Raw genomic sequence first — 24,530 nt, forward strand, 5'->3', positions numbered from 1 at the left:
TGGCTCCATCTTTGACTGAGCCACTGATTGAGTCACCTGTGCTGAAGCAGGGATATCCTGAAAACCTAACCTGTTGGGGGTCTTGAGGACTGGAGTTGAGAACCCTACGAGTATATGTGGACAATGGTCTCTGGGTGAAGGGCTTAATCGTCAATTCAAGTTAATAGGTTATACAGAGTCTTCCAGCTCTAGAAAGTGTCTAAACTGTGTATTGTGCAAATAAAAGTTCTACAAACCACTGGGCAATCTTTTCCCATGTACTGTACAATAGCTGGGATTCTTTGTGTGTCGATAGGACAAGTTATTTAGGCATTATGGGATGTACATATTATAATAGGACACATCAAATTCTGTTGGCATATTTCCCTTTCCTTTTTATTAGTGGAATTAATATCTGTCAGAACAGGCTAATAATCTGCACCATGCGTGAAATAAATATTTCTTCAAATGGACACAATTATGCACACAAAAATACACCAGTGTGTTAACACTTCCCTGTGTGTTGATACATAGATCTCATGGGAGGATACATCAAGGTGATGTAATCAAAAAATGTGGTATTAAATAGCCTTATTTTTATTGTGCAAAACTTCAACGTTTCACTGCCAAAAATAAAGCACTTTTTATTGGATCCATAAAAAATATCGTATCCGATTAAAAAAAAAAAAAAGAGGCCAAACACGGCATTTCTTCCTATTAACGGCTATTCATCACACTCGGATATTTATCAGAATGGTATGCATGCCAAGAATAGCGCAAATAATTTAATTACCTACTTCAGGCTGGAAGTTAGCGGATCGCAAAGGGCGACAAAGGGATCAATATCAACATTAACCTACCTACCCCCGCTGCCCACCTTAGTGGCTAGTAAAACATAGCCATGTGTCAAATGAGACGTTTCAAGACTTATATAAGACCTGTGACGTCACATTAGAGCAGTCACATGGTACACCAACTAATCCTATTGGTTTCACTGCACAGTCTGTGACTGATTGTGGTAACGTGACATTATATTCCCTCACTTAACAAAGCTTTGTGGATCTGAGCCTGATGTTTGGGATGAAGAATGTTTGCAAAAACAATGAATCCAGCAACACAAAAGCAAAATAAGGATATTAGAACAATATTACGCTATCACACACTTACCCATTGTGGTAAAGGCTGCAGTTGTAGAGTTTACCCAGGTGGCTGTAGAAATCACAGGTCCTTGAGGTGTTGTCACACTTGTGTATGATGTAGAAATCACTGGACCAAGAGGGGATGTCACACTTGTGTTTTCTGTTACTGTAGTATTCACAGGTCCTGGAGTTGTTATCACAGTTGTGTATCTAGTGACAATGGTGGTACCCTGTGTGGTTGTAGTGTTTACTGGTTCTAGGGGTGTTGTTGGTTTGGTTGTACTGGTTCCTTCTGAAGTTGTAATGTTCACAGGTTGTAGGGGTGTTGTTGTTATACCTGTTGTTGGTTTGGTTATAAAAGTGCCCTGTGTGGCTGTTGTATTCACAGCGGTGGAGATACTTTTAGTGGTAATCAATACAGGTGTTGTTCTGGAACTTGTCCCTGTTGTGGTGCTCCCTTTGGTTGCTGTTATTAAATCAGGTGTACTGGAGCTGATCTCAGTTGTGGAGCTCCATTTGGTTGTGCTAAGTTCAGGTGTAGCAAAGCTGCTCTCAGTTGTGGAGTTCCTCTCAGTTGTGATTGGTTCAGGTGTTGTAGCAGAACTGCTCCCTATTGTGGAGATCCTTTCTGTAGTGATTTGTTCAGGTGTAGTGGAGCTGCTCTCAGTAGTGGAGCTGTCTTTAGTTGTGTTGGGTTCAGGTGTCGTATTAGAGCGGCTCCCAGTTGTGGAACTCTGTTCAGTTTTGATAAGTTCAGGTGTAGCAGAACTGAACGCTGTTGTGAAGCTCCTTTCAGTTGTGTTAGGTTCAGATGTTGTAGCAGAACTTCTCCCAGTTGTGGATCTCTCTTCAGTTATGCTAGATTTCGGTGTTGTCCCTGAGCTGCTATCGACTGTAGAGCTTTCCTTGGTTGTGCTAGATTCAGATGTTGTTCTGTAGCTGCTGTTAACTGTGCTGCTTCCTTCAGTTCCGCTGGATTTGGCTGTAGTCCCAGAAATGCTCTTAGTTGTGGTGGTCTCTTCAGATGTTATTAAATCTGCTGTTGTACTAGAGCTGGTCTCTGTTGTGAAGCTAATCTCTGCTGTGTTTGGTTTTGATGTTGTGCTTGACCTAATTTCAGTTGTGGAGCTTTCTTTTGTTGTCCCAAAACTGTTCTCTGTTGTAGACCTCTCTATATTTGTACTTGGGTTGGATATTGAAGCAGAAGTGGTCTCTCTTGCGGAGATCCTTTCTGTTGTGATTTGTTCAGGTGTAGTGGAGCTGGTCTCAGTTGTGAAGCTCTGTTCAGTTGTGCTAAGTTCAGGTGTAGAAGAACTGCTCACTGTTGTGGAGCTCCCTTCAGTTGTGCTAGGTTCAGGTGTAGTAGAACTGCTCACTGTTGTGGAGCTCCCTTCAGTTGTGCCAGGTTCAAGTGTTGTACTCGTTCTGCTCTCAGTTGTGGAGATCTGTCCAATGGTGCTAAATTCAGGTGTAGCAGAACTGCTCACTGTTGTGGAGCTCCCTTCAGTTGTGCCAGGTTCAAGAGTTGAACTAGAGCTGCCCTCAGTTGTGGAGCTCCCTTCAGTTGTGCTAAGTTCAGGTGTAGCAGAACTGCTCACTGTTGTGGAGCTCCTTTCAGTTGTGCCAGGTTCAAGTGTTGTACTAGAGCTGCTCTCTGTTGTGGAGCTCTGTCCAGTTGTGCTAAGTTCAGGTGTAGCAGAACTGCTCACTGTTGTGGAGCTCCCTTCAGTTGTGTCAGGTTCAAATGTTGTACTAGAGCTTTTCTCAGTTGTGGAGCTCTGTTCAGTTGTGCTAAGTTCAGGTGTAGCAGAACTGATCACTGTTGTGGAGCTCCCTTCAGTTGTGCCAGGTTCAAGTGTTGTACTCGTTCTGCTCTCAGTTGTGGAGCTCTGTCCAATGGTGCTAAGTTCAGGTGTAGTAGAACTTCTCACTGTTGTGGAGCTCCTTTCAGTTGTGCCAAGTTCAAGTGTTGTACTAGAGCTGCTCTCTGTTGTGGAGCTCTGTCCAGTTGTGCTAAGTTCAGGTGTAGCAGAATTGCTCACTGTTGTGGAGCTCCCTTCAGTTGTGTCAGGTTCAAATGTTGTACTAGAGCTTTTCTCAGTTGTGGAGCTCTGTTCAGTTGTGCTAAGTTCAGGTGTAGCAGAACTGATCACTGTTGTGGAGCTCCCTTCAGTTGTGCCAGGTTCAACTGTTGTACTCGTTCTGCTCTCAGTTGTGGAGCTCTGTCCAATGGTGCTAAGTTCAGGTGTAGTAGAACTGCTCACTGTTGTGGAGCTCCTTTCAGTTGTGCCAGGTTCAAGTGTTGTACTAAAGCTGATCTCTGTTGTGGAGCTCTGTCCAGTTGTGCTAAGTTCAGGTGTAGCAGAACTGCTCACTGTTGTGGAGCTCCCTACAGTTGTGCCAGGTTCAAGTGTTGTACTAGAGCTGCCCTCAGTTGTGGAGCTCTGTTCAGTTGTGCTAAGTTCAGGTGTAGCAGAACTGCTCACTGTTCTGGAGCTCCCTTCAGTTGTGCTAGGTTCAGGTATAGTAGAACTGCTCACTGTTGTGAAGCTCCTTTCAGTTGTGCCAGGTTCAAGTGTTGTACTAGAGCTGCCCTCAGTTGTGGAGCTCCCTTCAGTTGTGCTAAGTTCAAGTGTAGCAGAACTGCTCACTGTTGTGGTGCTCCTTTCAGTTGTGCCAGGTTCAAGTGTTGTACTAGAGCTGCTCTCTGTTGTGGAGCTCTGTCCAGTTGTGCTAAGTTCAGGTGTAGCAGAATTGCTCACTGTTGTGGAGCTCCCTTCAGTTGTGTCAGGTTCAAATGTTGTACTAGAGCTTTTCTCAGTTGTGGAGCTCTGTCCAATGGTGCTAAGTTCAGGTGTAGTAGAACTGCTCACTGTTGTGGAGCTCCTTTCAGTTGTGCCAGGTTCAAGTGTTGTACTAGAGCTGCTCTCAGTTGTGGAGCTCTGTCCAATGGTGCTAAGTTCAGGTGTAGCAGAACTGCTCACTGTTGTGGAGCTCCCTTCAGTTGTGCCAGGTTCAAGTGTTGTACTAGAGCTGCCCTCAGTTGTGGAGCTCTGTTCAGTTGTGCTAAGTTCAGGTGTAGCAGAACTGCTCACTGTTCTGGAGCTCCCTTCAGTTGTGCTAGGTTCAGGTATAGTAGAACTGCTCACTGTTGTGAAGCTCCTTTCAGTTGTGCCAGGTTCAAGTGTTGTACTAGAGCTGCTCTCTGTTGTGGAGCTCTGTCCAGTTGTGCTAAGTTCAGGTGTAGCAGAGCTGCTCACTGTTGTGGAGCTCCCTTCAGTTGTGCCAGGTTCAAGTGTTGTGCTAGAGCTGCTCTCTGTTGTGGAGCTTTGTCCAGTTGTGCTAAGTTCAGGTGTAGCAGAACTGCTCACTGTTGTGGAGCTCCCTTCAGTTGTGCCAGGTTCAAGTGTTGTACTCGTTCTGCTCTCTGTTGTGGAGCTCTGTCCAGTTGTGCTAAGTTCAGGTGTAGCAGAACTGCTCACTGTTGTGGAGCTCCCTTCAGTTGTGCCAGGTTCAAGTGTTGTACTCGTTCTGCTCTCTGTTGTGGAGCTCTGTCCAGTTGTGCTAAGTTCAGGTGTAGCAGAACTGCTCACTGTTGTGGAGCTCCCTTCAGTTGTGCCAGGTTCAAGTGTTGTACTCGTTCTGCTCTCTGTTGTGGAGCTCTGTCCAGTTGTGCTAAGTTCAGGTGTAGCAGAACTGCTCTCGGTTGTGGAGCTCTGTTCAGTTGTACCAGGTTCAAGTGTTGTACTAGAGCTGCCCTCAGTTGTGGAGCTCTGTTCAGTTGTGCTAAGTTCAGGTGTAGCAGAACTGCTCACTGTTGTGGAGCTCCCTTCAGTTGTGCTAGGTTCAGGTATAGTAGAACTGCTCACTGTTGTGGAGCTCCCTTCAGTTGTGCCAGGTTCAAGTGTTGTACTAGAGCTGCTCTCTGTTGTGGAGCTCTGTCCAGTTGTGCTAAGTTCAGGTGTAGCAGAACTGCTCACTGTTGTGGAGCTCATGTCAGTTGTGCGAGGTTCAAGTGTTGTACTAGAGCTGCCCTCAGTTGTGGTGCTCTGTTCAGTTGTGCTAAGTTCAGGTGTAGCAGAACTGCTCACTGTTGTGGAGCTCCTTTCAGTTGTGCCAGGTTCAAGTGTTGTGCTAGAGCTGCTCTCTATTGTTGAGCTTTGTCCAGTTGTGCTAAGTTCATGTGTAGCAGAACTGCTCACTGTTGTGGAGCTCCCTTGAGTTGTGCCAGGTTCAAGTGTTGTGCTAGAGCTGCTCTCTGTTGTGGAGCTTTGTCCAGTTGTGCTAAGTTCAGGTGTAGCAGAACTGCTCACTGTTGTGGAGCTCCCTTCAGTTGTGCCAGGTTCAAGTGTTGTACTCGTTCTGCTCTCTGTTGTGGAGCTCTGTCCAGTTGTGCTAAGTTCAGGTGTAGCAGAACTGCTCACTGTTGTGGAGCTCCCTTCAGTTGTGCCAGGTTCAAGTGTTGTACTCGTTCTGCTCTCTGTTGTGGAGCTCTGTCCAGTTGTGCTAAGTTCAGGTGTAGCAGAACTGCTCTCGGTTGTGGAGCTCTGTTCAGTTGTACCAGGTTCAAGTGTTGTACTAGAGCTGCCCTCAGTTGTGGAGCTCTGTTCAGTTGTGCTAAGTTCAGGTGTAGCAGAACTGCTCACTGTTGTGGAGCTCCCTTCAGTTGTGCTAGGTTCAGGTATAGTAGAACTGCTCACTGTTGTGGAGCTCCCTTCAGTTGTGCCAGGTTCAAGTGTTGTACTAGAGCTGCTCTCTGTTGTGGAGCTCTGTCCAGTTGTGCTAAGTTCAGGTGTAGCAGAACTGCTCACTGTTGTGGAGCTCATGTCAGTTGTGCGAGGTTCAAGTGTTGTACTAGAGCTGCCCTCAGTTGTGGTGCTCTGTTCAGTTGTGCTAAGTTCAGGTGTAGCAGAACTGCTCACTGTTGTGGAGCTCCTTTCAGTTGTGCCAGGTTCAAGTGTTGTGCTAGAGCTGCTCTCTATTGTTGAGCTTTGTCCAGTTGTGCTAAGTTCATGTGTAGCAGAACTGCTCACTGTTGTGGAGATACCTTCAGTTGTGCCAGGTTCAAGTGTTGTACTTGTTCTGCTCTCTGTTGTGGATCTCTGTCCAGTTGTGCTAAGTTCAGGTGTAGCAGAACTGCTCACTGTTGTGGAGCTCCCTTCAGTTGTGCCAGGTTCAAGTGTTGTACTAGAGCTGCTCTCGGTTGTGGAGCTCTGTTTATTTGTGTTTTCTTCAGGTTTAGCAGAACTGATCACTGTTGTGGAGCTCCCTTCAGTTGTGCCAGGTTCAAGTGTTGTACTAGAGCTGCCCTCAGTTGTAGAGCTCTGTTCAGTTGTGCTAAGTTCAGGTGTAGCAGAACTGCTCACTGTTGTGGAGCTCCTTTCAGTTGTGCCAGGTTCAAGTGTTGTGCTAGAGCTGCCCTCAGTTGTGGAGCTCTGTTGAGATGTGCTAAGTTCAGGTGTAGCAGAACTTCTCACTGTTGTGGAGCTCCCTTCAGTTGTGCCAGGTTCAAGTGTTGTACTAGAGCTGCTCTCAGTTGTGGAGCTCTGTTTATTTGTGCTTTGTTCAGGTTTAGCAGAACTGATCACTGTTGCAGAGCTCCTTTCAGTTGTGCCAGGTTCAAGTGTTGTGCTAGAGCTGCCCTCAGTTGTGGAGCTCTGTTGAGATGTGCTAAGTTCAGGTGTAGCAGAACTTCTCACTGTTGTGGAGCTCCTTTCAGTTGTGCTAGGTTCAGGTGTTGTACTAGAGCTGCTCTCTGTTGTGGAGCTCTGTCCAGTTGTGCTAAGTTCAGGTGTAGCAGAACTGCTCACTGTTGTGGAGCTCCCTTCATTTGTGCCAGGTTCAAGTGTTGTACTAGAGCTGCTCTCTGTTGTGGAGCTCTGTTTGTTTGTGCTTTGTTCAGGTGTAGCAGAACTGATCACTGTTGTGGAGCTCCCTTCAGTTGTGCCAGGTTCAAGTGTTGTACTAGAGCTGCCCTCAGTTGTGGAGCTCTGTTCAGTTGTGCTAAGTTCAGGTGTAGCAGAGCTGCTCACTGTTGTGGAGCTCCCTTCAGTTGTGCTAGGTTCAGGTATAGTAGAACTGCTAACTGTTGTGGAGCTCCTTTCAGTTGTGCCAGGTTCAAGTGTTGTACTAGAGCTGCTCTCTGTTGTGGAGCTCTGTCCAGTTGTGCTAAGTTCAGGTGTAGCAGAACTGCTCACTGTTGAGGAGCTCCCTTCAGTTGTGCCAGGTTCAAGTGTTGTACTAGAGCTGCTCTCTGTTGTGGAGCTCTGTCCAGTTGTGCTAAGTTCAGGTGTAGCAGAACTGCTCACTGTTGTGGAGCTCCCTTCAGTTGTGTCAGGTTCAAGTGTTGTACTAGAGCTGCCCTCAGTTGTGGAGCTCTGTTCAGTTGTGCTAAGTTCAGGTGTAGCAGAACTGCTCACTGTTGTGGAGCTCCCTTCAGTTGTTCCAGGTTCAAGTGTTGTGCTAGAGCTGCCCTCAGTTGTGGAGCTCTGTTCAGTTGTGCTACGTTCAGGTGTAGCAGAACTTCTCACTGTTGTGGAGCTCCCTTCAGTTGTGCCAGGTTCAAGTGTTGTACTAGAGCTGATCTCTGTTGTGGAGCTCTGTTTGTTTGTGCTTTGTTCAGGTGTAGCAGAACTGATCACTGTTGTGGAGCTCCCTTCAGTTGTGCCAGGTTCAAGTGTTGTACTAGAACTGCCCTCAGTTGTGGAGCTCTGTTCAGTTGTGCTAAGTTCAGGTGTAGCAGAACTGCTCACTGTTGTGGAGCTCCTTTCAGTTGTGCCAGGTTCAAGTGTTGTACTAGAGCTGCTCTCTGTTGTGGAGCTCTGTCCAGTTGTGCTAAGTTCAGGTGTAGCAGAACTGCTCACTGTTGAGGAGCTCCCTTCAGTTGTGCCAGGTTCAAGTGTTGTACTAGAGCTGCTCTCTGTTGTGGAGCTCTGTCCAGTTGTGCTAAGTTCAGGTGTAGCAGAACTGCTCACTGTTGTGGAGCTCCCTTCAGTTGTGTCAGGTTCAAGTGTTGTACTAGAGCTGCCCTCAGTTGTGGAGCTCTGTTCAGTTGTGCTAAGTTCAGGTGTAGCAGAACTGCTCACTGTTGTGGAGCTCCCTTCAGTTGTTCCAGGTTCAAGTGTTGTGCTAGAGCTGCCCTCAGTTGTGGAGCTCTGTTCAGTTGTGCTACGTTCAGGTGTAACAGAACTTCTCACTGTTGTGGAGCTCCCTTCAGTTGTGCCAGGTTCAAGTGTTGTACTAGAGCTGCTCTCTGTTGTGGAGCTCTGTTTGTTTGTGCTTTGTTCAGGTGTAGCAGAACTGATCACTGTTGTGGAGCTCCCTTCAGTTGTGCCAGGTTCAAGTGTTGTACTAGAGCTGCTCTCTGTTGTGGAGCTCTGTCCAGTTGTGCTAAGTTCAGGTGTAGCAGAACTGCTCACTGTTGTGGAGCTCCCTTCAGTTGTGCCAGGTTCAAGTGTTGTACTAGAGCTGCTCTCTGTTGTGGAGCTCTGTTTGTTTGTGCTTTGTTCAGGTGTAGCAGAACTGATCACTGTTGTGGAGCTCCCTTCAGTTGTGCCAGGTTCAAGTGTTGTACTAGAGCTGCCCTCAGTTGTGGAGCTCTGTTCAGTTGTGCTAAGTTCAGGTGTAGCAGAGCTGCTCACTGTTGTGGAGCTCCCTTCAGTTGTGCTAGGTTCAGGTATAGTAGAACTGCTCACTGTTGTGGAGCTCCTTTCAGTTGTGCCAGGTTCAAGTGTCGTACTAGAGCTGCTCTCTGTTGTGGAGCTCTGTCCAGTTGTGCTAAGTTCAGGTGTAGCAGAACTGCTCACTGTTGTGGAGCTCCCTTCAGTTGTGTCAGGTTCAAGTGTTGTACTAGAGCTGCCCTCAGTTGTGGAGCTCTGTCCAGTTGTGCTAAGTTCAGGTGTAGCAGAACTGCTCTCTGTTGTGGAGCTCCCTTCAGTTGTTCCAGGTTCAAGTGTTGTGCTAGAGCTGCCCTCAGTTGTGGAGCTCTGTTCAGTTGTGCTACGTTCAGGTGTAGCAGAACTTCTCACTGTTGTGGAGCTCCCTTCAGTTGTGCCAGGTTCAAGTGTTGTACTAGAGCTGATCTCTGTTGTGGAGCTCTGTTTGTTTGTGCTTTGTTCAGGTGTAGCAGAACTGATCACTGTTGTGGAGCTCCCTTCAGTTGTGCCAGGTTCAAGTGTTGTACTAGAGCTGATCTCTGTTGTGGAGCTCTGTTTGTTTGTGCTTTGTTCAGGTGTAGCAGAACTGATCACTGTTGTGGAGCTCCCTTCAGTTGTGCCAGGTTCAAGTGTTGTACTAGAACTGCCCTCAGTTGTGGAGCTCTGTTCAGTTGTGCTAAGTTCAGGTGTAGCAGAACTGCTCACTGTTGTGGAGCTCCTTTCAGTTGTGCCAGGTTCAAGTGTTGTACTAGAGCTGCTCTCTGTTGTGGAGCTCTGTCCAGTTGTGCTAAGTTCAGGTGTAGCAGAACTGCTCACTGTTGAGGAGCTCCCTTCAGTTGTGCCAGGTTCAAGTGTTGTACTAGAGCTGCTCTCTGTTGTGGAGCTCTGTCCAGTTGTGCTAAGTTCAGGTGTAGCAGAACTGCTCACTGTTGTGGAGCTCCCTTCAGTTGTGTCAGGTTCAAGTGTTGTACTAGAGCTGCCCTCAGTTGTGGAGCTCTGTCCAGTTGTGCTAAGTTCAGGTGTAGCAGAACTGCTCACTGTTGTGGAGCTCCCTTCAGTTGTTCCAGGTTCAAGTGTTGTGCTAGAGCTGCCCTCAGTTGTGTAGCTCTGTTCAGTTGTGCTACGTTCAGGTGTAACAGAACTTCTCACTGTTGTGGAGCTCCCTTCAGTTGTGCCAGGTTCAAGTGTTGTACTAGAGCTGCTCTCTGTTGTGGAGCTCTGTTTGTTTGTGCTTTGTTCAGGTGTAGCAGAACTGATCACTGTTGTGGAGCTCCCTTCAGTTGTGCCAGGTTCAAGTGTTGTACTAGAACTGCCCTCAGTTGTGGAGCTCTGTTCAGTTGTGCTAAGTTCAGGTGTAGCAGAACTGCTCACTGTTGTGGAGCTCCCTTCAGTTGTGCTAGGTTCAGGTATAGTAGAACTGCTCACTGTTGTGGAGCTCCTTTCAGTTGTGCCAGGTTCAAGTGTTGTACTAGAGCTGCTCTCTGTTGTGGAGCTCTGTCCAGTTGTGCTAAGTTCAGGTGTAGCAGAACTGCTCACTGTTGTGGAGCTCCCTTCAGTTGTGTCAGGTTCAAGTGTTGTACTAGAGCTGCCCTCAGTTGTGGAGCTCTGTTCAGTTGTGCTAAGTTCAGGTGTAGCAGAACTGCTCACTGTTGTGGAGCTCCCTTCAGTTGTGCCAGGCTCAAGTGTTGTACTAGAGCTGCTCTCGGTTGTGGAGCTCTGTTTATTTGTGTTTTGTTCAGGTGTAGCAGAACTGATCACTGTTGTGGAGCTCCCTTCAGTTGTGCCAGGTTCAAGTGTTGTACTAGAGCTGCTCTCTGTTGTGGAGCTCTGTCCAGTTGTGCTAAGTTCAGGTGTAGCAGAACTGCTCACTGTTGTGGAGCTCCCTTCAGTTGTGCCAGGTTCAAGTGTTGTGCTAGAGCTGCTCTCTGTTGTGGAGCTTTGTCCAGTTGTGCTAAGTTCCGGTGTAGCAGAACTGCTCACTGTTGTGGAGCTCCTTTCAGTTGTGCCAGGTTCAAGTGTTGTACTCGTTCTGCTCTCTGTTGTGGAGCTCTGTCCAGTTGTGCTAAGTTCAGGTGTAGCAGAACTGCTCACTGTTGTGGAGCTCCCTTCCGTTGTGCTAGGTTCAGGTGTTGTAGAGCTGCTCTCTGTTGTGGAGCTCTGTTTATTTGTGCTTTGTTCAGGTGTAGCAGAACTGATCACTGTTGTGGAGCTCATGTCAGTTGTGCCAGGTTCAAGTGTTGTACTAGAGCTGCCCTCAGTTGTGGTGCTCTGTTCAGTTGTGCTAAGTTCAGGTGTAGCAGAACTGCTCACTGTTGTGGGGCTCCTTTCAGTTGTGCCAGGTTCAAGTGTTGTGCTAGAGCTGCTCTCTGTTGTGGAGCTTTGTCCAGTTGTGCTAAGTTCATGTGTAGCAGAACTGCTCACTGTTGTGGAGATACCTTCAGTTGTGCCAGGTTCAAGTGTTGTACTAGAGCTGCCCTCAGTTGTGGAGCTCTGTTCAGTTGTGCTAAGTTCAGGTGTAGCAGAACTGCTCACTGTTGTGGAGCTCCTTTCAGTTGTGCCAGGTTCAAGTGTTGTGCTAGAGCTGCTCTCTGTTGTGGAGCTTTGTCCAGTTGTGCTGCGTTCAGGTGTAGCAGAACTGCTCACTGTTGTGGAGCTCCCTTCAGTTGTGCTAAGTTCAGGTGTAGCAGAACTGCTCACTGTTGTGGAGCTCCTTTCAGTTGTGCCAGGTTCAAGTGTTGTACTAGAGCTGCCCTCAGTTGTGGAGCTCTGTCCAGTTGTGCTAAGTTCAGGTGTAGCAGAACTGTTCACTGTTGTGGAGCTCCATTCAGTTGTGCCAGGTTCAAGTGTTGTGCTAGAGCTGCTCTCTGTTGTGGAGCTTTGTCCAGTTGTGCTAAGTTCAGGTGTAGCAGAACTGCTCACTGTTGTGGAGCTCCCTTGAGTTGTGCCAGGTTCAAGTGTTGTACTAGAGCTGCTCTCAGTTGTGGAGCTCTGTCCAATGGTGCTAAGTTCAGGTGTAGCAGAACTGCTCACTGTTGTGGAGCTCCCTTCAGTTGTGCCAGGTTCAATTGTTGTACTAGAGCTGCCCTCAGTTGTGGAGCTCCCATCAGTTGTGCTAAGTTCAGGTGTAGCAGAAATGCTCACTGTTGTGGAGCTCCTTTCAGTTGTGCCAGGTTCAAGTTTTGTAATAGAGCTGCTCTCTGTTGTGGAGCTCTGTCCAGATGTGCTAAGTTCAGGTGTAGCAGAACTGCTCACTGTTGTGGAGTCCCCTTCAGTTGTGCCAGGTTCAAGTGTTGTACTAGAGCTGCTCTCGGTTGTGGAGCTCTGTTTATTTGTGCTTTGTTCAGGTGTAGCAGAACTGATCACTGTTGTGGAGCTCCCTTCAGTTGTGCCATGTTCAAGTGTTGTACTAGAGCTGCCCTCAGTTGTGGAGCTCTGTTCAGTTGTGCTAAGTTCAGGTGTAGCAGAACTGCTCACTGTTGTGGAGCTCCCTTCAGTTGTGCCAGGTTCAAGTGTTGTACTAGAGCTGCTCTCAGTTGTGGAGCTCTGTCCAGTTGTGCTAAGTTCAGGTGTAGCAGAACTGCTCACTGTTGTGGAGCTCCCTTCCGTTGTGTTAGGTTCATGTGTTGTACTAGAGCTGCTCTCTGTTGTGGAGCTCTGTCCAGTTGTGCTAGGTTCAGGTGTAGTAGAACTGCTCACTGTTGTGGATCTTCCTTCAGTTGTGCCAGGTTCAAGTGTTGTACTAGAGCTGCTGTCAGTTGTGGAGCTCTGTTTAGTTGTGCTTTGTTCAGGTGTGGCAGAACTGCTCACTGTTGTGGAGCTCCCTTCTGTTGTGCCAGGTTCAAGTGTTGTACTAGAGCTTCTCTCAGTTGTGGACCTCTGTTCAGATGTACTAAGTTCTGGAGTTTCACTGATGATGATCTTAGCTGTGGAACTTCCATCTCTTACAGTTTGACCAGGTGTCGCACTGTAGCTGCTCTCAATTCTGGAGCTTCCTTCTGTCGTACTTAGTTCAGGTGTATTGGAGATGCTCTGAGTTCCTAGGCTTTCATTTGTTGTGCTAGGTGTGGTGGTTGTGTTAGGTTCAAGTGAACTAAAGCTACTCTCTATTGTCGAACTTTCTTTTGTTGTACTTGATGCAGGCGATGTACTGACGCCGGGACTTGTATCTGCTGAATACAAAAATCAGACATTTTTCATTATTTTCCTTGCTTATACTGTAATTTTGATTCCCTTTAACATGTAATATTTAGTTAAACGTTAGTTTGTGGTTTCCATTGATTATTAATGCTACAGTAACTGTTGCATTAAAGCTGAAAAACATGTAGCAATGTACCATTTTTCATTTTTTTTTAAATACAGAATTAATCCAGGTGGTCTACGTTAATTTCAGCTCCGGGGACCCCTGCTTCCAGAAATACTTACCTCCGTATGGGTTGCCGGTATCTCTTTGGAGTTTAAATGTCCAGGTCAGGCGGGCCAATCGGAAGCCACAAGAGATGACATCACAGCTTCCTATTGGCCTGAGTGATGTGGGACATTTAAGCTGCTATTTCATTGGACACACAAGTTTCCTGGCTGCAGGTGCCAATGCCCCTGTGAAGGTCTGTATCTCTGCAAGCAGGGGGTCACTGGAGCTAAAAGCAACACAGTTCAGCTCCAAAGACCCCTACATCACTCCTGAAATAAAAAAATGTTTTGCTGCTTTAAACCGTTGTAGTTTCTAGAAAGTATTTTCTTTTATTTTTAAATGGTTAGAAATGACTGAGATAAATTTCAAGGAATTGTTAGTTATGCAACTGATTTCTTCAGTAACTGTTTGCTTAGTCACACAATGACAGTGAGCGAGAGATACTTTCTTACCTTGCACAGGTGAACAGTGGAAATATATTTTATGGAGCAATCCTGTGTTTGACATTCTCTAAATAGAGTCTGGATCAGGAATGACTGGTTTTAAGCAATTTTTTCTGATTTCCTGCCCAGCAAACCCTGATCCAAAAGGAAGTGAATTGATGTACCTACCTGCCCTTCTCTTTCTGACCTAGTTTAATGTATAATCTATTCAATCAGTATGCCAAAAATAACAACATTCTAGAACATGAGTGACGAGTAATTCTACTTCTACATTCAAAATGATAGATCCAAGATTATAATCTATTATTGTCCAGGGGAGGGAGATGCAATGTTCTTAATCAGGAGAAACACATGATGCAGAATTACACAACCATCAAATATATCAAGAGCACATACCCCACATCCCCAGTATAGGCAGACATATATCACAACCCCAGTATAGGGACATATATATCACAGCCACAGTACAGGGACATATATCACAGCCCCAGTCCAGACACACATATCTCCCAGCCCCAGTATAGGGACATATATATCACAGCCACAGTATAGGGACATATATATCACAGCCACAGTACAGGGCCATATATCACAGCCCCAGTACGGACACACATATCTCCCAGCCCCAGTACAGGGACACATAGCTCAACTCCTGTCCCCATCAAGAAATATCGTGTATACTGTACAGTCTTTCAGGTGCAAAACCTGATATAGAAAAAAAATCTATATTCGTTTTTGAGCATGAGAAACTTTATCTTGTGGACTGTGGGAGACCTGTCACTTGGGAAGCATAGGATAGGGGAAATTAATTTTTTAGAATTGAATTATCTTTTATTTATTTTTATCTTCAGCTTCCCCTTCACTATCTTACACCTTTTTGCACATTTAAAGAAGGATTCACGAACAGGTTTCAGTTTTCTTTCTGTATGGAATCTGTATGCGTGCATTCCTTTTTGCACTTTGAAATTGTAATGGACACACCAATAATTTCACAGCAGAGTTTGCATTCATATTGATTTAAAGCTTGATATATTTGATGCAACTTTCTCTGGCAGATATGGAAGAAACTGATACATACCATTGTGATAGAATATCTGCTAACCCGGGGGTGGGCAACTCCAGTCCACAAGGGCCACAATCAGTTTAGGATATCCCTGCTTCAGCACAGATGGGTATAGAGAAAAATGTATCCGCAGCACTCGCCAAATTAAATTCATAGAAAAATGGGCGACGATTCAGACCCCAAAAGGTCCTTCATCAAGCTCCTCTTCAACTGAGCCACTGATTGACCCACCTGTGCTGAAGCAGGGATATCCTGACAAGCTGACCTGTTTGGGGGTCTTGAGGACAGGAGTTGAGACCCTTTGCTGTCTCCCCCTGACGGGCAGGTTGTTATTGGTGACTTTTTTTAAGAGGGCAGGGAGTTAGAATGACAAGGCTTAGTGGCAGCAGTTTGCAGGGTATACTCCTTATTTCTTGTCCAGCTTAATACACATGGGAAACATCGAGAGCCACACGTACTCTGTAAGGCACCATGCAGCTCATTTAAAGGAATGGGCTTAAGGTGCTTTGGAGCCTAGCACCCCTTAGTAAATATGTCCCTAAGTGATGCCTACTGATTTACAGCATCTTTTGCACCCATGTTATTTTTATTCAATGCGTGTACTTGTTAAGACCACCTGAAAATGAATATGTTGCAACACAAAGCTTTACTGAGTATGACAGGAGGACAATGAAAGCTTGCACTACAGGGACCCCAAAACATTATTGGGATAATAACAACAGTCACCCTCTATGATCCCCCTAATACTCTCTTCCCCTCAATAAACACCCCAAAATCATTCTAACGCACGACTGGCACCACCCAAACCCCACATTCCAGGCATGGCGACGCGGAATTAGTAACATGGAGGTCTGTTCTCTGATAAATGACAAGCCTGCGTGGGATAGAGGTACTCGGTATTAATGTATAAGAGAACCATGTTCATTTGCAGACAGGAGTGGTATGACGTGTTCCCAGATAAACACACAGTGGCACTTTCGTCCCTAAATAGCACAGATTTCCTCCCCTGGCTGTGTTCTGACCTCACACGTACTGTGGGATATCTAGAAAGTACACTGTGACAATCCGTTACCCATGGTGACACGTGCACTGCTATTAAAGCATGGAGCCTGGGGCTAAGGGAGGCAGCAAGACTGCAGCAGAGCGAGAAAAGCTGGCCCGTTAGGTGAGCAAGATAATACAGCATTGCAACACCTGTGCAAAGCGATGCACTGTGTACCAGTAACATGCGCACTAATGTCCCCTTCAGCTGGTCAAGGGGCTATAATGTCAGGTAATGAGATGTAGTGTGTTGTACTGTGATCTGCTACTCAACATCACACACACACACGCGCCTCACATGTCCCACGGGAATTAGACTAAACTGGACAGGTATATAAGCTCCTGTTTTCAGGAAACCAAATTCACAGAAAAAGTAAGAGTTTGCTTTCTCATCCTGACTATGTGTGTGTGTGTGCATATGCGTATGAGATAGTGTGTGTGTGTAACACTGTGTGTGTGACAGTGTGTATTATGTGCATGTGAGACTGTGTGTGTGTGTGTGTGCGTGCAACAGTGAGTGTGTGTAACAGTGTGTGTGTGTGACAGTGTGTGTATGCGTGTGCGACAGTGCGTGTGTGACAGTGTGCATGTGCGTGTGAGATAGTGTGTGTGTGTGTGTGTGTGTGTGTGTGTGTGTGTGTGTGTGTGTGTGTGTGTGTGTGTGTGTGTGTGTGTGTGTGTGTGTGTGTGTGTGTGTGTGTGTGTGTTTGACAGTGTATGTGCATGTGTGTGTGTGACTGTGTGTGTGTGTGTGTGACATGGGAGTTTCTGTTTTAAATCCTCTTTGATATATTAATTGTAGGTGTCTCAAATGTTTCCTGAATGTTTTTCAAATATGATTTAGAAACATAAGATTTAATTGAAATGTTGCCAGAGAATACGATGGGCCCGCCAGCCCAGATCTTGCTGCCAGCCCAGATCTCGCTGCCAGCCCAGATCTCGCTGCCAGCCCAGATCTCGCTACCAGCCCAGATCTCGCTACCAGCCCAGATCTCGCTGCCAGCCGAGTTCATCACTAGTTCACAAACGGTTACATATCGGGAGACATGTATCCAGACAACACAATTTTCTCCCTAACACAAAGCAAACAGAGGCTGACACTTCCTCACACCTGTCGGATTGAAATGATGCCGTGCCAAGGGAAATGCACCTCTTGCAGGCGCACACTTTGGTACATTGAATTATAATATAGTGCAGCGAAATGTCCCCAGCTGTTCCAAAACTGCCCCTAAATAACTCAGTGACACAACTGGCACAAATTTGCCCCAAAGCTCCTTGATACAGTGACGCAAACAGGTGTTACAGCGAACAAATCACTCAGCATGAACTTAACGTCATAATAATGCCCGTCTGCGACACGTATACCCCCATAATATTCCAAATGATCTTAAATAAAAAAAATTGATCTGTTATTATCCTAAATTGTGTCTGAGTTGTATGTATATAAATATATAAACAGAAAATTTTACCAGATGTAGTTCCAGAAAACAGAGACAGCACACAGCCAGGGAAGTACAAAAACACTGTATTCATAAAAAATACATGGCACTGCATCCAACGTTTCAGTCATCAGAACGTGACCTTCCTAAGGGACGCGCGTCCCTGAGGAAGGTCACGTTCTGATGACCGAAACGTTTGATGCAGTGCCATGTATTTTTTATGAATACAGTGTTTTTGTACTTCCCTGGCTGTGTGCTGTCTGTGTTTTCCGGACCTACATCTGGTAAAATTTTCTGTTCATGTGTGCATATGGGATAAGCATCAGTGAATCATCAGTTTATAGTGTGCCAACTGCCCTTGTTTTTTTTTTTTTTTATATATATATATATATATATATATATATATATATATATATATAAAATATACATACATACATACACATCTCAGACACTATATATATATATATATATATATATATATATATATATATATATATATATATATATATATATATATATATATATATATATATATATATATATATATATATATATATATATATATATATATATATATATATATATATATATATATATATATATATATATATATATATATATATATATATATATATATATACACACACCGTATTGGCCCGAATATAGTACTGCCTCACACATAATACGACTCTAAAGTTTTGAAGATGTTCTACATGAAAAATAAAAGGTGTTCTGCTGCGCATACAATACGAGGATAGTTTTCAGAAGGACATTTTAAGGAAAAAAACATAGCCCTATATTCGGGCCAGGAAATACAGTAATAGTAACAATGCAAAAGATTGGAGCGGGTGTTACTGCTAACGTACTAAACTGCACTATGCAGAAGGGTAAAAAAAAGATAGTAAAGACACATGTATTGCTATATATATATCAGATAGATATCAAAGGCTAAGAATTGGAATAAATTGTCCTTACCTTGAGCTAAAACTCCACCCAGAGCCCAGAAGCAGCAGAGCAGAGAGGTCCAGGTGATGAGGATTCTCCCCATTCTTCCCTTCAGTGGTGAAATAAAAGTCCCTTATAGGCAGCACATAGTGCAGGAAGGTGATGTCTCTACTGATAGAGGACAGAGGAACAGGTGCCTGCAGCCTCTCCCAGAGGGACTATACCTCAGGGTGACAGAAAGAGGAGGGACACAGGGACTGTCACTTTGTATTTACCTCCCACCTGCAACATCAGGAAACACACAACACACTCACACTATCACACACATCCCTAACCCCTTCACTGCTGGAAGCCAGAAATATATGTCTGTAACAAGCAGAGTAACATACTATACTATAGTATGTTCAGCAATATGTTTCTGTAACATGCAGAGCAGTGTACTGTATGTCAGTAGAGTTATCAACTGCGGTTTCAAATGACATTTTATTTATTTTGCAAAACTGTTCTTTGTCCTGCGGGTTATTCTAACATTTCTCGGGAGCGGTGTGTCAGTATCAAAGAACAAGGGGATTCCCAACACTCGCAGATGCCAAATGAATACAGAGATGGGAACATGCCAAATCCCAAATTTAATGATAGAAGCACAAGACTATAATAATGGAACCATTTCGTACACGTGTGAAACACAAAAAAAATAAAGTGATTCTGACTGCACAAATGCTAGGGAAAAAACACAGGGGTAGGGAAACCAAAGACAAGAGAATAACCACAAAGGGGGAGGTATGGGGAGGGGGAGAAGGGAAAAGGAAAAATGGGGGGGGGGGCAATGTCTCGGGGTAAAGAACCTTCTTCCGGCCCTTTCCCTAAGGTCCCACAGACTAAAGGTACTTCCCTATTCCCTGTGTCAAAAAACAGACCCCAAAAATAGAATCACAATCTACTGAAAATCAAAAAAAATGGGCAGATAATCTAAACTGTAATGTCAATAGATTAAATCAGCAAGAGTCACATAGTCAGCAAGACAAGAGGATGACCGTGTCTACTGAACTTGACTTCAGTGAGTCCAGTGTTCCTGTCCCCAGGATCCTATGTGACTCTTGCTGATTGAATTAATTGACATTACAGTTTATATTATCTGTCCATTCTTTTGATTTTCAGTAGATTGTGATTCTAGTTTGGGGGTCTGTTTTTTGACACAGGGAATAGGGAAGTACCTTTTGGTCTGTGGGATCTTAGGGAACAGGCCTTTACCCTGAAACGCAGCCCCCCTATTTTCCCCTTTCCCCTCTCCGCCCTCCCCCTCCCCATACCCCCCCCCCCCCTGTGTGGTTATTCTCTTGTATTTTGTTTCACCACCCCTGTGTTTTTTCTCTTGCATTTGTGCATTGAGAATCCCTGTATTTATTTTTTGAGTTGCTACACACGTGTATGCCACGGTTCCATTATTATAGTCTCGTGCTACTATCATGAAGTTTTGGATTTGGCATATTCCCATCTCTGTATTCATTTGGCATCTGCGAGTGCTGGGAACCCCCTTGTTCTTTGATATTGTTCGGAGATATTAGGGTTCTCCCTGTTCCCTTGAGCACCCTGCGGCTGTTATCATTAGCTTGCATTATCTGGGTGCTGTCTATCTCTTTATTTTGCTGTGTGTCAGTATATACTGATTTTTCCCTTCTGGCTGTGTTATATCTAGGAAACCTATTAAACACATTTAATATCAGATCAGTTTCCCTCCTGAGGCCTGTAGGAATTTTCTTGCTGCAAAATAAGGATAAAAGTGTTGACCAAATGCTCAGCTTTTACACTGCCCATTCTAATATTATTATAATACTGTATTTACTATTCTAATTCCAAATCCTTCTTTTGCTCCAGGTAATCCCCTAAATCGCAAATTTACTATTACACATTATCATTCCTGTGGGATTATTACTGATCAGGAAAAACACATTGATACGTTGAGCGTAAGAGACACGTCACATGTTCCAACACCTTTTAGGGTATAAATTTTAGGGTACTGCACCCCCTTTCCCTATGCCTAAGGGAACTATGCATTCACGACGCGTGCTGCTGTACCTGTCTGCTCACAGGAGGCCTGAGCCTCCGCCTCTGGGAGCCTGGAGTGCAGCGCCTCCACCTATGTGGGATCCCAGCGTTGGCGGGATAACCCCTCAAAGGAACCGATACACAGTAATAAGTAATACACCACACAATGTATATAACTAAGCGTTACTGTACACACACACTAACACATATAACATATGCTAACGGTACCCACAGTATAACCCCAGCGACCCAACACTTATTGGTTCCCCCAAAGTACTGAGGGTGCTGTGGCACCAATAACCCATGTGTCCTGTCACAGCAAGTCCCACCCAAATGTGAGGTACTACTACCCCCTGTGGATGTAGGTGCATGTTGGGTACCTGCCTGGGTACTCCGGTACCCAGGTGCTGCTTGTTGCACTGGGTTGGAGCGGGTCCCACGTAGCGGGACCTCCAACAAAATCCCCTCTCTCCTAAGGGTCCAGATCCTCCTCTCAGTGCGAGATCCAGCCAGAGTGTCTCACACAATGTCTCTAGGTCCTGTGGCCGGGTCCCAGGCTGCAGTGTGCTGCATGGCCGCCATCCAATCAGCAGTGCAACAGTACTACTATAGTACTAAAGGGGAAGAGTCCCAATCTGGGGCCTTCTCTGCAACAATCCGCTGGGGTGGCTCAGGGCCTAGCTAGGGCCTATGGGGCAAGGTCTAGGCCTAGCCCAGGAAACTACCGCTCCCTGGACACTACCTGTCTCCTCTGTGTCGCCGTCAGAAATTACTCACGGGCTTTTCGTGCGCAGAGAATATTCTGTTCCTCCTCTCCTCAGAGCCCTATTGGCTGAGACAGCCGCAAGTGGTGTTTCCCTTCCCCCCCCCCCAATAGGATTCTGGGACTTGTAGTCCCGCGGCTGTGGATTCGTCCCAAGATGGAAACCACAGTCCTGACACTGCGCATGCGCCGCCTCACTGCACTGCTCATGCACACCTAATCAACATGGCCACCCCCATCTCCTGACTGAGCGGAGCTCCGGCCAGACAACCGAGCAGTTCCCCGCATCGGAGGCAGGGTAGGGGACTCGGCTACAGTATATATACACACCGATACGTGTGTGTGTGTGTGTGTGTGTGTGTGTGTGTGTGTGTGTGTGTGTGTGTGTGTGTGTGTGTGTGTGTGTGTGTGTGTGTGTGTGTGTGTGTGTGTGTGTGTGTGTGTGTGTGTGATATGCCTAATGTAACTTTATAGTCCCTTATGCCTTATTTACAAAAAATAGACAATCACGGGAGATTCATTTTAGTTTGGGTTTAATTTTTTTTTAAAATACAAAAGTTGTTGAACTTCTTTTTGTTTTTTATTTGAGCATTTGCTAAAATAAAAATGAAAAGGACCCGGTCAGCCTTTTTTGGGTTCTGCATTATATTCTGCTCAGATTAGACAATGTGTTTCAATGTGTTAGACTCGAATGCAGCTCGGGTTCGAACTGAATGCAGAATTCTCAAGCTGCTCGTCTCAAGGTTCAAATCGTTCCCCAATCAGGGATATCCTGAAAACCTGACCTGTTAGGGTGTTTGGAGGACTGGAGTTGAGAACCCCTGCTAAGTACGGGAGGGGCAGTTGGATGGTTTGTGCTCACAATTGATCTTTGGTGCTGGAAATAGATGAAGATAACTGATTCCTTACAAACACATATATACTGAAGGGAGCACAGTACAGAGAACATGATCTGACAGTCTCTGCTGAAAACAATAATAATTTCCGATTATATTCACCATGTGACAGGTGACAGTGTCGATTTAAGGGAGCCCGACCCATATCCTTCTCTAGTATCTGAACAACAATCCAATGTTAATGGCTGTGCTTGAGACACATAGCAGGTTTTGGTTGATTGCTCTGAACTTAGGGTGACCATTCGTCCCTGTTTTTGCCGGGACAGTCCCGGTTTTTGCTGGGCTGTCCCGGTTGGCCATCCGTCCCGGGAATGTCCCGTTTTTTCTCCCCGGTGCGCGGGGGAGTCGGCGACGATGCGCAGGGGGGGTGCACGGGGGCAGCGAGTGGCGGTGCCGAGGAGGAGGAGGATGATGCGGCAGCCGGGTAGTATTTTTTCATGTTAGAATGCGGGGGGGCTGGGCTTAGAGAGTAGAAGCAGTAGAAGGGGATTGGTTTGAGGTCAGAGGATCTCGAGGGTGGGGATTAGTACCGGGTGGAGTGAGCTGCTTCTCAGTGAGAGAGAGAGGTGTGTGTGTGTGTATGTCCTGTCTGTATCCTGTCTGTGTGTGCTGTCTGTCTGTGTGTGTGTCATAGGAGGAGCTGAGTGGAAGGTATGAGGAGGGGGAGATATGAGGAGCTGGGGGGAAGGTATGAGGAGGGGAGATATGAGGAGCTGGGGAAAGGTATGAGGAGGGGAGATATGAGGAGCTGAGGGGAAGGTATGAGGAGGGGGAGATATGAAGAGGGGGAGATATGAGGAGCTGGGGGGAAGGTATGAGGGTGAGATATGAGGAGGGGGAGATATGAGGAGCTGGGGGGAAGGTATGAGGAGGGGGAGATATGAGGAGCTGGGGGGAAGGTATGAGGAAGGGGAGATATGAGGAGCTGGGGGGAAGGTATGAGGAGGGGAGATATGAGGAGCTGAGGGGAAGGTATGAGGAGGGGGAGATATGAGGAGGGGGAGATATGAGGAGCTGGGGGGAAGGAATGAGGAGGGGGAGATATGAGGAGCTGAGGGGAAGGTATGAGGAGGGGAAGGTATGAGGAGGGGGAGATATGAGGAGCTGGGGGGAAGGAATGAGGAGGGGGAGATATGAGGAGCTGAGGGGAAGGTATGAGGGGGGGAGATATGAGGAGCTGAGGGGAAGGTATGAGGAGGGGGAGATATGAGGAGGGGGAGATATGAGGAGCTGGGGGGAAGGAATGAGGAGGGGGAGATATGAGGAGCTGAGGGGAAGGTATGAGGAGGGGAAGGTATGAGGAGGGGGAGATATGAGGAGCTGGGGGGAAGGAATGAGGAGGGGGAGATATGAGGAGCTGAGGGGAAGGTATGAGGGGGGGAGATATGAGGAGCTGAGGGGAAGGTATGGGGAGGGGGAGATATGAGGAGCTGAGGGGAAGGTATGAGGAGGCGGAGATATGAGGAGCTGAGGGGAAGGTATGAGGAGGGGGAGATATGAGGAGCTGAGGGGAAGGTATGAGGATGCGGAGATATGAGGAGCTGAGGGGAAGGTATGAGGAGGGGGAGATATGAGGAGCTAAGGGGAAGGTATGAGGAGCTGAGGGGGAGATATGAGGAGGGGAGGGGAAGGTAAGGGGGATGGGGAAGGTATGAGGAGGGATGGGGATGGGGAAGGTATGAGGAGGGATGGGGAAGGTATGAGGAGGGGAGATATAAGGAGGGGGAGAGGGTAGGTATGAGGAAAGGATGGGGAGGGAGAGGTATGAAGAGAGGAAGTATATGGGGAGGTATGAGGGGAGGAGAAGAGGGGGAGGTATAAGGAGAGGGGGAAGTATGGGGAGAGAAGGGGGCTGTGTGTGTGTGTGTGTGTGTGTGTGTGTGTGTGTGTGTGTGTGTGTGTGTGTGTGTGTGTGTGTGTGTGTGTGTGTGTGTGTGTGTGTGTGTGTGTGTGTGTGTGTGTGTGTGTGCACTTATATTGGGGAGGGAGGTTGAGTGTGGGGAGGGGAGAAAAATACATGGGGGTGGGGGTGTAAGAGAGAGGGGGGAAGGAATGGGTGACTGGGGAGTGTGATGTGGGGTGAGAGTGAGGAGGTGTGTGAGAAGGGGGTGTTCTCGCAAGGCCACCGAAACGTGGGTAGGGGGCCCCGGTGAAAACGTTCTTCCTGGGCCCCAGGAAAGATGTCTGCGGCCCTGCATGGCAGTGATGTCACTGTGCCACGAGGAGAGCAAGAGACCCTATTTTGCAAAGTGTAAGGTCAGGAAGGTCACATTTTTAAAAGTCTTAATTTTAATTAATGCCTACATTTTTTTATTTAATTTATGTCAATTAATTATTTATTTAATTTTAATTTGTTAATTATTTTAATTTCAATTAATGTCTTCATTATTTATATGCACACAAACACACACTGCAGGGCCCACCTCCTATACACACAGACACACACTGCAGCCCCCACCAACGGGACGCATTATGGTGCCGAGGCAACATGTCACCGCCTGACGTCAGTGTCATGGCAACGGGGTGCGTCACGTGATGTAATTTGTTTTATAAATAATTTTTTATTGTGTCCCGGTTTTTGATTTTGAAAATCTGGTCACCCTATGTGAACCCTGTATGGATCCCCACGTGAAACGCTGCAGGACCAAAGAATTCTAGGTGTGGGGATGCAAATGAGATCAGGAAGTGGTGGATTGCACTTCCCCATTTATCA

At 46.4% G+C, this 24,530-nt stretch overlaps 1 protein-coding gene across 5 annotated transcripts in view; it reads right to left on the reverse strand.

Moving 5' to 3' along the window:
- The window catches only part of LOC142466165 (uncharacterized), a 206,534-nt gene extending 188,182 nt beyond the window's left edge, over nucleotides 1-18,352 (reverse strand). For 4 of the 5 annotated variants that reach the window (XM_075570996.1, XM_075570995.1, XM_075570993.1 and 1 more), the window contains exons 1-2: nucleotides 18,143-18,352; nucleotides 1,147-12,942 (exon numbers count right to left, since the gene is read on the reverse strand). In XM_075570996.1, the coding sequence (XP_075427111.1) occupies nucleotides 1,147-12,942; nucleotides 18,143-18,215 (11,869 nt within the window). In that variant the 5' untranslated portion in view covers nucleotides 18,216-18,352. The remainder of the gene's footprint in view (nucleotides 1-1,146; nucleotides 12,943-18,142) is intronic. The other variant, XM_075570994.1, reaches the window with a different exon arrangement.
- Between the last annotated feature and the right edge of the window lie 6,178 nt (nucleotides 18,353-24,530).

This window comes from Ascaphus truei, chromosome 14, assembly GCF_040206685.1.
Source record: "Ascaphus truei isolate aAscTru1 chromosome 14, aAscTru1.hap1, whole genome shotgun sequence".
Taxonomy (NCBI): Eukaryota; Metazoa; Chordata; class Amphibia; order Anura; family Ascaphidae; genus Ascaphus; species Ascaphus truei.